Consider the following 15007-nt stretch of genomic DNA (forward strand, 5'->3'; position numbering starts at 1 on the left):
AGCATATGTAGATGGCATCTTCCCAGAAGAATATTATAGCCACAGGATCTTTTTAATTGACCTGAGATTCCTTTGTTCTGCAGATACAATTTATGTATGTGGTCACAGACTAAAATGACCCTACTTGTTCTAGGGCAGACTTAGTTCTAAACTGCTGAAAGGAAAAAAAAGACTGCTTTTATCAGCCCAATCAGAAAGAGATAGAAATCTCACCAGGTCACTTTGTAGCGGGGAGAAATCTTTTAAAATTGGTACCCTGAATGCATGCTCTTTTCATCTGATAAAATAGGAGCTGGGGATATGGAAGCAGGCTGAGGTGAGTATTATTGCAGTCATCTGGTATCATTCCTGTGTCTGGGCTTGCATAGCACAGCAGCTTTTCCCTGGCACACGGCCATGCCATCCTCTGACAGCCACCTGCCTGCTCATTTGCCATGTTGGCCTGCAGAGCCTTGGTCCCTTTCCAGTCTGGACATGGTACTGGAGTCAGGGAGAGAGCACCTGCATCTCTATCAGCTTCCAATCTAGAGCATCATGGTACTGTGTGATGGAGGGCACCTCCACTCCTCCTGCTTTTCACTCCTGACTGGCTTTCAAGGACTGTGGGAGCCACATAGTCTTATCACATAGTCTGTGATCATATCCTGTAACAATAAGGCAGAGTCTTGCTGCCTTTCTCTCTGAGTTTCATGCTAACTGGGCCCAGGTGGGAAATAACAGCAGAAAATCCCCTGAGGCTGTAATTCAGTGGAAAATTTCAACATGTGCAAACAGCTAATGACCTTTAATAGAAATCAGGAGTTTTCATGTTTGTTGTCAGTCATTTCATTGTTCACCTAAGATGGTAAAATCCTCTTGGGCCACAGGAGAGAGAAGAGGAACCAAAAAGCTATGTGCTGCTCACTTACATATCAGAAAAATCTCCCTGATGTTCCTTTTTTAAATCTTGTGGTTGTTGTACAGAAGTCACAATCCCTTTCTCCAGTTCCCATCTGTAAAATGGAGAAGATGATGCTGTCTTTCAGTACAGTGTTTTGAAACCTGATACTGAAATTTGTTACAGAAAATGCAGTATTGAAGAGTCGTGGGTGTTTTTCTCCACCCTACTCAGCCTGCTGCTAACATTAAAGGTTGTGCTCCATGCATTCCTAAGTCAGTCTCTGAAATGGGATCTAAAGTTGGAGGAAGGAGGATGAATAAAAGAGGAGAAACCCACTAATCGTATATTAATGTGGTTTTGGTATGACGATACATAACAGAAAAATATTAGATTTTGTGCAGTCCCAGGTATATCTAGCCTTTTCTAAAAGCATTACTAAAGAACGCAGGCTTAACAGTGGATGAATAACATTTGAGGGTCTGGACCCAATTCACTCTATACTTGGTGTCTGTAAATTTTTCTCAGGACAGAAATTTTTACCTGGTTTCAGTCTGTTTGGAGAGCTGGTTAAGAAAAGCTATGCCTGAACAACAGAAGAGTACTAGAGGATAAAGAATAAACAGTTCTCCCATCATGAAGATAAAAGGTCTTAAGGCTTCTGAAAGTAGGCTGTGGTGGAAGGAGGTGGGGAGGGGAAGAGAGAGATCCTGTGTTTCATTGCCCTGGATGAGAGATACAAATGTTTGTTTATATAAGTTCAAAGTTCTTGGAAATTGCAAGTGTAACAGGAGGGGCAACCTCTGCTTCTAGCTCCAAGGGCAGAGTAAGTTGGAAATGAGGCAGAATATAGGGTACTGGAGTTAAAAGCACTAGGGTTTTGTGCAAGGTCATTAAAGGGCCAGATTCTTAGGCAGCTGGGAGGGATTACTACATTAGTCTGTATTTGACCCTGTGTTAAACTGGCAGAGAAGGGTGTTCGCTTGTGGTTCTGCTGTGGTTTTTACTGGGTATTTCTTTTTTTTTTCTTTTATTTTCTTTCTTTTTTTTTTGTTAATTTACTGAGTACAAAAAGGAAGACTTAGTTCATCAGGAGCTCCAGCCTGGTGTGTCACTGAATGTGGGACATGGCTGCTGGCAAAGAGGAAGCTGGTGTTTTGAGGGCTGTTTGGGCATGACATCTTTTCCCATGTACCACACAGTGATAGCAGGAGGAAGTGTCATAAAGTTCAGGGTGAGCTCAGAGTTTATCCCAGCTGCTGAACTTCTCCTCAAAATAACCAGATTTTAGTGCAAATCTTTGTTTAGGGTCTGCTGGAAGGAATTAGGAGTGATGGAAAGGGCCCACACCCTCAACTATTTCCAGCTATCCATGGAAAGATTTGCGAAGCTATAAAGTATGTTAAATCTGGGAGGACATGTGATTTTCTTTGATGACACAAGATCAGGCATTGTTTCCCGATTAAATATGGTATAGATTGGGCCATGTCCATGGCAGAGTAGTAGAAGCTTGGCCTGCCATTCTAAAGTGATGTGTTGCTGTAGCAACTGAGTAATGCAGAAGTTCTACGTGAAAAAATGCTTCCTCCTTATATGATATTGTACATTCCCCAAGTCCAATCCCACAGCCTACGGAGGTTCACAGACTGCATTTGCCTGTCACTGACTCATAGGGACTCTTCTCATCTCTTTCTTTTCTACTGTTCCTCTCTGCTCCACACATGCTTAAGTATCAAATAGGTTTTTACAGTGTCAGGTTAACCTGATCTTAGCTTGAGGTGTGCTGTGGAAGAATTATTGATGTCGTCTGAAAGCTTGTCAGCTGATTTCCAAACTATCTAATGAAAGAGTAGACAGTTGCTGGGTTGTTTGGTTTAGGGTTTTTTGGTAGGATGGTACAGATGCAACAGTGACATCCTACTGAGCATCGATGGCATGCTGAATAGATTTTCCTTGCGCATAACTTGTCTTTCCCCAGAAAACTTAAGTATTTTATTTCTGTTCGGACAGCAAATGGTTCAAGAAATGGCATAGGTATGAGCTTCCTATCTGGTGGAGTGCACCCCTGGATTTTACAGTCTTCATTATAGCATTGAATATTCTTTTGCCTTAGAAGAGTAGTAGTGGTTTCCTTTGGATCAGTTGCTTTGCCAGTCTATAAAGCTGACTTCAAATCCAGACAGTAGGTTAGTGTACCACATTATTATAGATTATAGGTTATAGATTATAAATGGTTTCCCTTGCTTACAAGTAGCTGCTTTTTTCTATCTTTGTGCAGTGATGACTTGGCAGTACCCCAAAGGCTGGAATCAGTAAAAGACAAGAGCTAAAGCACCACTGGAAGTATAGATTATTTGCTTTAATGCATTTTCCATAGGTCCATGAACCTTTAAAAGGGTGAGTTCAATCTTTTGAGTCATAACACTTGGAAGGACTTGAGGCATAGAATCACCAGCATGCCCAAGACTGGGTATTCAAATTTCTGTCATTGTCCTTTATATTCCAAGGAATGAGGCGTTCTATGCTGTGGCTGAGTGAATTAGCAGTAGGTGACTAGGAGGAGGCAAACACAGATAAATGTCATTGCCATTAAATGTACTGTCCCAGCTCTGGAAAAGAGTTGAAGTCAGTACCAAACTATCTTAAACTCTCCAGGGAGGCAGCAGAAGCAACAGGAATAAAACTGAATTTCAAAGTCAGATCATCTTGGTTGAATAAAAGCAAAAGATCGTTAAGAGACCTAAAAGCAGCATGGTGGAGTAAGGGGAAATAAGCGGCTGCAATCACGTAGGACAAGGCAATGGGATTAAGCCCTGGTTCTTCTATTAATACCTATTGCCCAAGAGTCTAGAAGATTTAAAATTTTTTTTTTTTTTAAATAAAAGCATTGTCATACTGTTGCCCCATTTGAAAAACAGGGAAACTGAGGCATAGGTAGTGGGATGACTGTCTGGAATCAAACCATCCTGAAGCAAGGTTTCTTGTGCCTAAGGAGGAAATGAGGAGATAACCCAGTGACATAACAGAAGATTTACAGTGATACATTTTCTACTCGAGACAAGAACTGGTTAATAGAATGAGGTTTTTTTGTTTGTTCTTTTTTTGTTTGTTTTTTTTAAACCTGTTGTGGGGTTTTTCTTTTTTTCCTCTCAACATATTGCTGGTTGCTGTAGCAGCTGAGTAATGCAGAAGTTCTGCCTGAAAAAATGCTTCCTCCTTATATGATACTGTACATATTGTCATGGAAATTGTCCTCATTTCCCCCGAGCACACTTTAAATAACTCGAACAGCAGTGCTAATGAGCAGAAAGATATCTGCAATCCCCACCGTGCAACTTGACATACTTTATCCCACTCTGAATTCCCTTTGCTCATCTCTGAGCATTTTAAAGATCTGGTATAATAATTGCTTTCTCTCTTTGGTCTTTTCATTTTGCTCTTAGCACTTGGTAATAAAAGGTCAGCTTTGGCTGAAACCTTAGTGTTGCAGCCATGCCGTTTTTTACTGCCAAATACCTTAAGAAAAGCAAGTGTCTCCGAAAGGGTAAGTCATGATATTCTTGGTGTGTTTGGTGTTGTCTGTTTTGCTTTAAATCACAGTAAAGGATTTATTTTGAATTAACAAGCAGTGGAAATGGACCTATTCATACTGCCTGTCGTTTAGCACTGGGGGTTTTGTTATGCTGTGTGCAGTTTTGGTTCAAGATACAGTGTATGTTATTATCTTGCATTTTACATTCAGAAAAGCCGACTAAGCGAGAGGATGTTTAACCCTTTTAACATGGAGCATGTGTTTTGCACAAGGATGTAATCCCTGATGTAGAAAAAAACAGCAACAGAGAATATGTGTGTTTGGTTTTACAGATAAGTTTAGGTAGGCAGTGAATAATTCTCTACTATGTTTTGTTTCTTTTGTACAAAAGGAGTGTTTTGTTTTCAATCTACACTGAAATAATAACTTAGAATAAAGACCTAGTGAAGGAACAGTGTATTTCCTCTTAGCATCTTTCCCATGTAGGGGTACCTGAGTGCATGACTCCACAGAGATTTTCAGCTTGCTCTTGTGAGGTTCACTTTATGAATTGCTGTGTGGGCTTTTTCAGGAAATATAATTGATTTTTCTCCAGGTATGTACACAACTCTTCATGAGAGCCATCTGCCTCTAGTATTGTAGAAATTGACAGTGTAGTAAACTGCTAATAGAGAAACACATTGATTGTAAACTATTTTCTTCCTTTGTGTGTGTCTTTATTGTGACATTTGTTGTTTAGTCAGCAGTCCAGATGTGGGGTTTGCATAAAGGGAAATAGAAGTGATTTTTTTTTTGTTTTTTTATTTTTTTTTTTAATCTGCACCATTCGTTAGTTCCAGAGCATCTGAGGAATCAGACTTGCTCACCTGGCTAATTTTATATATATTGCTTCACATTTATGTGTGTATGTGTTAACTTAATATGCACATTTCTCTAATTCCTTGTTTGAATATGAATTTTTTAAATGCATACATGCAAATGGAAATTGTACAGGTTTTCATCACAGGTGTAAAATTGAGAAAAAGTTAAAGAAAGCAAATTTGCATTACCTTTGTGCTTTCTTCTGGGTTCCTATTTTAATACGGTATTGCACAAGAGCTAGCAGTTGAGATGTGATTATTTAGTTAAGCTGACCTGTAGATGCTGGTACCAACTATTTGGTGTTTTGTTAAATGAAATGTGTACACATGTACACAAATTTACACATTAATTCAGAAATTCTTAAGGATAGCAACATTTCAGCCAAGCTTTTTTTAGAAAGAAGGAAAAGATATTATAACTGGATTATTTTGATTGTGCTGGGTTCTTTTTTAGCATTTTGTTGTATGTTTGTACATATAAGTGCCACTTTATGAGGGGGCAGAGGATGATTTTTGCTCATCTCCTGGGGGTACACAGCTATCCCCTTGCTTGCTTCCCTTATAGCATGTGTCACAGTAGCAATGAGTTTCCAGACAGGAGCTGAGGAAAGGTGTCTGTCATTTCTGCGTCTGCAGGAGGCATTGCAGGCAAGGGCTGATGGTGCAGCCAGGAGAGGTAAGGCTGGGCCTTTAAGAGAAGACAGGGATTTCAGGGAGCAGCAGCCAGTTGTACTCTTAGTGAGTCACTACCAACAGGAGAATTGTCAGCTAACTGAACTGAGAGTGGTTCCTCTCAGAGCCTGTTTCTGCCAAAATCTCTGATCTGTGAAATCCATCAAGCTGTCCAGAATACTTCCTGAATCAGGCATGCTAGCAGGGTAGAAGGGATCCTGATTCCTTATGGTGCCCTCTCTGCTGTGTGCTATCCTTTCTCTTCTTGCTTCCAGGACAGTCTAGGAAAGGAAGTGCCAAAGAACTGTGTGTCTGAATGGGAAATGCTGAGGTAGCTGAGCTTCTCCATGAGCTGTTTAGTATCAGTCTGCCACTAATCTTGCTTTGAAGAAGCTGGACTCCTGACAGCTTTTGAGCCACTTTCCATCCAGTTATTTAAGGCAATCCCCTTTAGCTCCCTTTCAGAAAGCACTTCATTTGCAGAAGGTTTTACTGTTATCTGAGTAAGAACATCCTTCCCCGTAAGTAAATGTGGTTCTTCAAAGGCAGTAAATGATTACAATGCCCTAGGCATAGCATCAAAAATGTGGTTGCATAAAAACTGTAGTAGTCACACATTCCAGTGGATCTGACCTTGCTGTTCTCTGTGTCTCTGGACAGGGAAGGAGCAAACCATCAGGAGCAGTGAGGTTTGTGTATGATCTGTGATCTCTTTCCCACAGGTTCAGATGGTCTAGGGACAGAAGCCAAGCTATGGACAACTTCATGGCCAGAAATACTGGCTGCATGGGAAACAAAACCTCTGGGTAAACATTCCTGGTTCAGCCTTGAGAGGGAACTAACCCAGATTAATATAGGAAGTGGTCAGCAGAGATGGGAACTGGAAACTGATTCTCCAAAGTCTTATAGCCTGCAATCCCAGGAAGTGCAGGATTTTGTGTCTTAGCTCTTTTGTACCAGGTTTTAGCTGAACCCTGTTTCTTTCTGATTGAGCTTTATTCTTATGATGCACTGTTTATTCTCCTCTCTAATACTCCAGGCCAGGCCACACTGTGTGTTTTGGATTAATTCTCTATTTGTTTTTGTGGAGGCTGCAAGAGTTTCCAGACATGCCTGAAATGGAACAGCCAAGCCAAAGTACAGTGTTCTCTCTTGCTGTATATCCTTAGCTCTGCAGACTGTTGTGCCTGTGGAGACTTCCTGTGGGTCTCCTTTTGTGATACAGCCTGACCCTACTCATACCCTCTGGTAAACATGCAGCAATGACAGATTCTGGAAAGATAAAAGTAAGGATTCCTTTATTTTTCCTATTTCCAGTTTCAACTTCCATCAAACTCCTGCCTGTTATATCCACACACACACCATAAATAAGGCATAAAAACAATGAAGCTAATAACCTCTGCAGCCTGTTATTAAAACCCTCTATTCTCTCATGTATCTTTCTCCAATAAATTTTTTTGTGTTCTTTGGCCATTCCCTGAACACTGGCTCAATACTCTTCAAAACTATGCTATAAAATGTCATATATTCATCATTGTCTATGATCTGGCAAGTCATTGTCGATTTTTTACTTATCTCTTCATTTCTAGTGGGCAAAAAAGAAAGTTTCAGCTTCAGGAAAGCCTTTTCCACTTTAATTCAGAAGAATTTAATAATGAATGCTTTATTGCCAAGTGGTCCTTATTTTTCTGCAGCTGTAGATTTACAGGACTTCAAAGCTGTATGATTAAGGTGCAGTTTTAGTTTGTAGCCAGGCAAGCCAAACAATCTCAACTTCAAAGGAGGGGAGTGTTCTTTAATGTTGTGGGCTTGCTCTTTGTGTTCAGCAAATGGAACTGCTGGGGAAAACGCCACGTGCAGCAGACAAGTGATGTGGCTGCCACTCCTGGGAGGGGGTCTGCTGGCTGCTGCCTGAGAAGAGCAGCCCACAACCAGCAACCTCAGGATCTTTGATGACTGACAATTAGGTCATTTTTGCATGATGTCGACCTGTGAGACTTGTAGCTTTGTTTTTAGTATTCTTAAAGCTTCTGTCTCTGTGCACCTCCGGGGTGGTCATGCTAAAGGCAGGATTTGAGTCTGAGATCTGTTAACTCTCCTGCTTTATTTTGTCTGTGCCTGATTGTTTTCCTTCTCTGATGTGCTCACAGGGTGGATGGTTTTATGCACATTTTGAAAGTTGAAAAAGGCTATCTGGGTGAAAGGAAGCATTCAATCCATATCACACTGTGGTTTGAGGGACTGGGAATGAGGATGCTCTTCATCTGTGGCAGTCACTGTGATTTTGCTCCTCTGTTAATATTTCACACCCAACCATACATCTCCAGTTCAATATAGCAGGGTTAGTGGGGAGAAAAAAGAGAGATAGCTCCAGATGGACATGGAAATTGTGGTGATGTGTGGCTTTTCTTTCAACTCTGAAGCACAAGCAACATGACCTAACCCTTTGTGCTTTATTAAACTCCTTATTGTGCTTATCTGGTGGATGCTCCAGTTCAGAAAGTAGAACAAAAGCCTCATGATGAGGCAGAAAAGGGCCTGGATAACTGTTACTACTTGAACTGGTGTGTTATTTACTGGGACTGTTTAGTTGACTAGAAATCAGCCTTAAAAATCCCTACAAATGCATTCATTCCATAGGTTTGGGATTGCAGCAAGGTGCAAACATGTCATGGTGAGGTGTCTGGGATCAAAGTAAGGTGCTTGAGTAGAGGATGGGTCCACAGACAGTCTGGATCCTGGGTGTACACTTGACTATTTAGAGCAGTCAGAGCCTCCGGGAAACAGTGTGCTGGACTCCATGGGCCTGGAGATATGAAAGGAGCTGGCAGGACACCACAGAGACACGGCTGTTGTTCAGTAAATGACTTGGAAAGCCATGTGGCTCTGGTGCAAATCTCCCTCATCAGTATTAAAATCTGAGTGGAATTGGGGCTTTATCCAATCAGTATCCAGGCTTTTGTGGGATCTGGGCCACTCTCTCCACAGGGCTCTGGGATTCAGCAGCCAGAGAGGCCAGCACTGCCAAGAATCGTAGTGCTCAAGAGGCAGCATTGGCCAACACGCTGTGGTGCCTCTCAATGACCCATGTGCACACTGCTGAGAGAGTGGTGACTTCAGCTCACCAGTTAAAGCTCTCCAGAGGGAGGAGGTGCCAGGCAACCTCTGGAGCTGCTGAGCGAAGGAGCAGTTTTGTGAGACATGGTACAATCCTAATATCTGGTGTGGCTTTCCCATTTCGAGAGCGTTGCTTTGATGAAAAAATGGCCTCCTTTCCATCCTGTGCTGGGAGAACAGTCTTTATGCTGTTCAGCTTGTTTTCTCTCATTCTTTGTTTTCTGCTTTCTAGGGCTGGCACTGCCTTTGCAGTTACACGCAACCAACCTTCTAAACAGTATTTCTTGTTTTGTGAGAATCAATGTTTGATTGATCCAGGTTGCCCAAATGTGGTAGTTGTATTTTTCATTCTGACTCTGCTAGCTGCTAGCTAGTATCATACTGGAAATCATTTAGTGTCTCTGTATCTCAGTTCTCCACTAGTATGTAGGAATTTCTCATCATGGAATTCAAAGGATTTTTTTTTTTTTAATTAAATACAGAGAAGGCATTTCTCCACTGATGCACAGTATAACCTTGGAAAGTAATTTCAGTCTCTGTGCCTGTTCTCCCAAAACACTGATGTTTAATTCTGTGTGAAAAGCATATTCCAACAATGGAGAATCTTTTTTATTTCTTTTAATTTATTTGTCAATAGCTGAAGTACACACTGAAATCACATTTTCATATACTTGTCACAAGATTGGTTTGCAATTACTGTTGTGTGACTATTTCTTATCTGAAAAAGGCAGTCTAAGCTGTGTTAGATGTTTTTGATTGGACAGAGCACTAACAGAAGGGGACTAGATGAAGCTGATATTAGGATAAGGAGTATGGTATAAACAGTTCTTTTTACTGTTGGCCTCCTGAGAATCAGCCTTATCATGTTCAGACTCTCATATAGACAGGACTAGAATATCTGCAAACAGAAGCATTGGAGGGTTGCAAGTGTTTGGCTATGCATTTAGAAATATGCACCCTATCTATAATCATTACAAGCATGTAATGCTTTCATGGTTAGATATCTGGATCACCTAACTGGAGATGTTAAATGAAACAAGGCAAGAGCGTTGAAACCTCTCTGCAAGGCTTGGAGAAGCTATGTCTGCTTGACAAGTGCTTCCAGATTTGCTTCAGAGACCGTGGATTGAGTTTTCACTTAGAGGTAGCTGGCAGAGACTGGACTTTGAAGACAATAATTTACTGATATCTTGGTTTCTGCTTTCACAGTATGAACCATTTAAATAAAAAACATGATACAATGGAGCCTTCTGTATCTTTAATCCTAGAGCAGTGAAACTGGCTGCAGTCACAAGCCATACAAGCTTATAGCACTTTTATTTTTCCCTGGGTTTTACATTTGTATCCTCTTTTAGGGACTTTCAACTCCTCTGATTTCTCTCAATTAAAAATATGTAGAAGGGAATAGTAGGGAGTGCTTGCTATGCTCCCCTCACTCCCTCTCTTACCTGCCTGGGGCTCTGACAAATCATGAACCCATCAGTAATTTTTAAATTCTTTCCAGCCTTGCAAACCATTAACACAAATGGTTCTTCGATTTCCAAACCATGTCCTCCCAGCCCTCTGTGTACGACAGGTTCACTACAGATACATAATTCATTATCTGGAAAGCTTCTGTTTTAATGTAATATTAAACAGGCAGCAGCTCAGCAGGTGTCCCCAAGGTAAGGAAGGCAGCATGCTGCTGGCAGCAGCTGCTGCCTTTGGGCTTATCAAGATTTCTTTGTTTTGAAACAGAAGCTTTAAGGCTTTTTAATATATACCCTGTCATTGGCTGAGCAGATCCTGGTTTCTGGCTGTTATTCTGCCTTTGACTACAAAGACAAATTCTTATATTCTGCCTGCAATGGCTGCGTACAGTTCCGTGCTCTCAAGAAAGGAGCAGGGTGTGAGGAGAGAGAGGAGGCTCACACAGATATGTGTGCTCTGTTTCCTGCTTGCATTTTTTTAATGGTCTAACTGGTCTCAGTGAATCTGTGCAGCAGCCTGACTTATGTCAGCATTTTCTGAATGGGCTTTCTGCTTCTATAAGCATAAAAATACACAAATATATTGCCTAGAGAGGGCATTCCACATGGTGAGGGTGATATTCTGCTGGTCTCATGCAAGTGCCAGTTCTCTGTGGCCTAAATCTGTGTAATTGGATTTAATTAACGTAGTTCACACCACTGGCAGAATCAGTTCAACTGGCAATGCTGGCATTTCCATTTGAGTAGTATATCACAAGGAGCATTGAGCAAGGCTTTTTAGTTCTTTGGGGTAAGAACTTCATCTTCTGTATTTGAAAATCATAAAACATGTTGATGGCTGGGTTTCCCCATAATATGTGGGTCTCTAAATGGCCATGTGTAACCTGCGTGCTCTAGACATAACTGAGGGGTGGTGTAGCATTTGGCTGCCCTGTGTAAACATCTATGCTGCAAATATGCTCTTGCACCAGGACAAAGTTTTTCTGTTATGCTTGGTTGCTGTACATACCTGTGTTAGCTTCCACGACTTCTGTGGCATGTTCCTGTGAGTTGTAGTGTCTCCTGAGAATTCGTCTCCTTTCTGTGCTCCTTTGTGGAAATTCTTTTATTTTTCCTAGTTAGTAAAGAGACTGTCTTTCTAGGACTGTGACCGAGCTTTGGTCAGTAGCCTTTGCTTGAAATATGACAGACCCTTAAACTTTTAAATAACATAAAATGGTTTAGAGGACATTTTTGCAACATTTGTGACCTCAGTAGGTGACAGTGTGCTTTGCTAGGGACTGTGTGTGCTAGTATAGTGGAGAAAAGGCTGCTGACCCAGGTTTTCAAATACAAGGACTTCCCTTTTGCTTGTTAACTGTTCTGGATGAAGACTATCAGCACAGAACTTGCAGACTACAGTGTCTTTCAGATCTAGAAAGACCAGCAAAAGTTTAAGGATTGCTGTAGGAAGGATGTCACTTTTCTGGAGTTTGCCCCAGACCACAAGGACTGAGGTGTACAGGCAGGAACATTGTACCAGCTTGGAAGCTATTGTTTGGAGGAGCTGGGCAGCAGCAGCTCAGTGGCTGATTGGTTTGGTGCTGGTGAAACTCCCACTGTGGGAGTGGAAGTTTGCACAGCAATGCTTGAGACAGTTCTGGTATGCCTGATGAAAACTCTGAATAGTCCCAAACCCTCAAAGTGCTTCTATGAGCAGTCTGCCTGAACTGTGGTCTCTAAGACTATGCACCTGAGCTTTACTCTCTCCCTCTACAACTCAAAGGTGACTACCCCAGCTTGTCAGATGAGACACTACCTATGTGCAGGGCTTTGGCCTATGATGGAGGAGACATGCAACCATCATGATGGGATGCAGTGGAAGGGTACAGCTGAATGTGGTAATGGCAGTGACTGTTGCAAGACAGAGCTTCCACTGGGAAATCCAGAGGCTCAGAAAGAAGGGACATGCAACATTACCTTGAAATTCAGTGGCAACAAGGCCACTGGCTAAAGACATCTCTCAGGATGAGTTGTTGTTTACCTAACAGGTTTTTTCATGTCTTGTTTAAATCTGATCTAAAACCAGCATGTTTCTAAAAAGTGAGGTTATATCAGCTTATAATTAATCACTTCAAAGGAACTTTTGTGGACATTCTCATAATGCTGTTAACTGGAAGGAGTTTGTTCATTGCTAGTGAGTGGACAGAATTAGAATTGATATTTCTAAGCATTTTTCTGGTAGCAGTTCACTGACAGTTGTCCTAAAGCACAAGGAATTGAGGCCCCTGCTTTTTGCATCAGCCCAGCCTGGAGTGCTTTAGCCATCCACAGTTGTGTTCCAAGTGGCTGCAGTGCTGGGCCTGAGTGACAAGTATGAACTTCCCATTTTTTCCCAAAGAGCATTGTTGTGACAGTGGAGAATGCTGTGTGCTACACAGTCATGTTTAGAAGATCCACTGATTACTCAGTGCTCAACCAGTTACAGGAGGAGACTGTTCTAAAACTGTTAGTCTGTGCAAACTGTAACAAGCCTACAGACTTGGATCAGAATATCCCTGAGTTCTGAAGTTTGGATGGGGATCAGCAGTACTTCCATCTGCATTGTCTCATCATTAGTATTGGCAAGGGTTTCTTCAAACTTGCCAACGTTTTGCCAAAGGCCTGCAGTATATATGCTTTTGCATTTCAGTCCTTTTTCTGTGTTAATGTGACAAATAGCTTTGTTTTTTGTAAAAACAAAGTCTGCAACTGTTGAGTCCTTAATGATAGTCCATTAATTTGCTGCTGCCAAAGCTGTGCTTGTAAAGCTTCAGTTACTTCACTAAAGAAGATAATAATGTTCATAATTGGTTGGCTTGAATTTCTGCAGTACTCTGTATTCAGTCCACAGAGAATCAGAGTCTTTACAGGCTCAGCTAAAAGCTCTAGTAAAAGCTCTAGTAAAACCTAAGCTTTACCAGTGGATGGCTTCTTTTCTGTTCTCCTTAGTTCAAGATTCAGGGCACTAGCTAAAATGGGAAACACGTAGTCCTTTAAAAGTACAGCGAGGATGTTTTTGGTTTCATGGTGGATTAAGTGCAGAAGAAGTTAAAATTAGGCTTGTGAGGGTCAAGGTGGAAGAGAAGGTGGTTGTGGAGAGATGTATTTAGAAGGCATGAGCCACTTCATTTCTGTTGTTGGGCAGACCTGGTGAATGTGAGAAGTTGGATATTATTTCTTCTATATGAAGTTATTGCAGAAAAATAGGTAAGAATTCACTATTCTGATGTTATGGTAAATAATTTCTTGTCAGAATATAAAATTTTTCTCAACTTTCATTTTCAGTGTTAAAGATTTGAAGAAATTTATGAGAATTAGAAAATTACTTGTGGTTGTATGGTAATGCATAAAAATTATCCAGTCATTTTCATACAGATTTTTCAAAGCATGAAGTATCATCCTCTTTGGTCAGGATGGAATTTCCTCCCTTATAATAGCATGTAAACATAACCACAGCTGGAATATATAATTTGATACATTCTTCAGAAGTGTTGAGCACTTGCTGCTTTGGAGAGCCACGTGGAACCCTATGGCCTGTTTTGCACAGATGTGCTACTATTTTCTGAGTCTTTCTTACATACATTTGTAACTTCTTTTTTGTACCATCAAATTAAATTGCCATAATTTAGATGTCTCTAGCAATGTGCCTTGTAGGGACAGACACACAGCTCCTGCCAGCTGGCCTAAATTGCCTCCTTACGAGTGTGTGGCTTCTGCTGGCCTAAGAAAAAATTCATTTCCTCTCCTTCCAAATCAGAGGTCAGTGAAATGACTCCAGGCACATAGTCTAGGCAGTTTCACACCATCACTGTGAAGGACTGGGCTTCATGTAACTTTCTAGATCTGAGGAAAGACAGTAAGGGTTAGTTTTCTGGAGTGGAAGAAAGAAGGGTAAGGAAAACAGCCTGCTGTTGGTACAAGGCTATTGAATGTGCTGGGGAAAAAAAGGCTGTGTAACCTTTTCTTGCTCCCCCTTGTCATGCCTACTTGCTATCACCAGGTCTTCTTCCATGAGGGGATGAAATTATTTCTTTACACACACACACACACACACACATACACAGCAGAGCTGTAGAGAGGGGTAGAAGTTGTCTCTTTCATTCTTAGACAGACACATCATGAAAGTGAACAGCTCCCTGGGAGCTGGTGACGTGTCAGACAGATTCTAAAGAAAAGGTTTGGAGTTCTGGAGCACAAGTGTGTGTAAATGGAAGAAGCTGAACTGCAATTATGCCTAGGCTCCCAACACTTTCAGATTCTTTTCCATTAGGAGATTTGGCAAGGAAAACAGTGTTAGCATTGGCAGAGGCAATGCTATACCTTAAATTTGTCTGCTTTGTCAGTAGATACTGCTTTTAGAGTCAGTGACTATGCCATTGCATGGTGAGAGCTCCACTTAAGGAGCTGCTATCTCTGTTTATGATGCAGGTTTTGAATTGAACATGCTCAGTCTCCACAG

At 41.3% G+C, this 15007-nt stretch overlaps 1 protein-coding gene across 8 annotated transcripts in view; it reads left to right on the forward strand.

Moving 5' to 3' along the window:
* Positions 1-15007, forward strand: part of ARHGAP22 (Rho GTPase activating protein 22) — a 137658-nt gene that overhangs the window by 79490 nt on the left and 43161 nt on the right. The window contains exon 1 of one of the 8 annotated variants that reach the window (XM_085065331.1): positions 4162-4421. The exons of the other annotated variants lie outside the window; for them this stretch is intronic. Within the exon in view, the coding sequence (XP_084921457.1) occupies positions 4370-4421 (52 nt within the window). The 5' untranslated portion in view covers positions 4162-4369. Of the gene's footprint in view, positions 1-4161; positions 4422-15007 lie in introns of those variants that run through there. 8 annotated transcript variants of the gene reach the window in all.

Source organism: Lichenostomus cassidix, chromosome 6 (genome assembly GCF_008360975.1).
Source record: "Lichenostomus cassidix isolate B80296 chromosome 6, HeHo_3.0, whole genome shotgun sequence".
NCBI lineage: Eukaryota > Metazoa > Chordata > Aves > Passeriformes > Meliphagidae > Lichenostomus > Lichenostomus cassidix.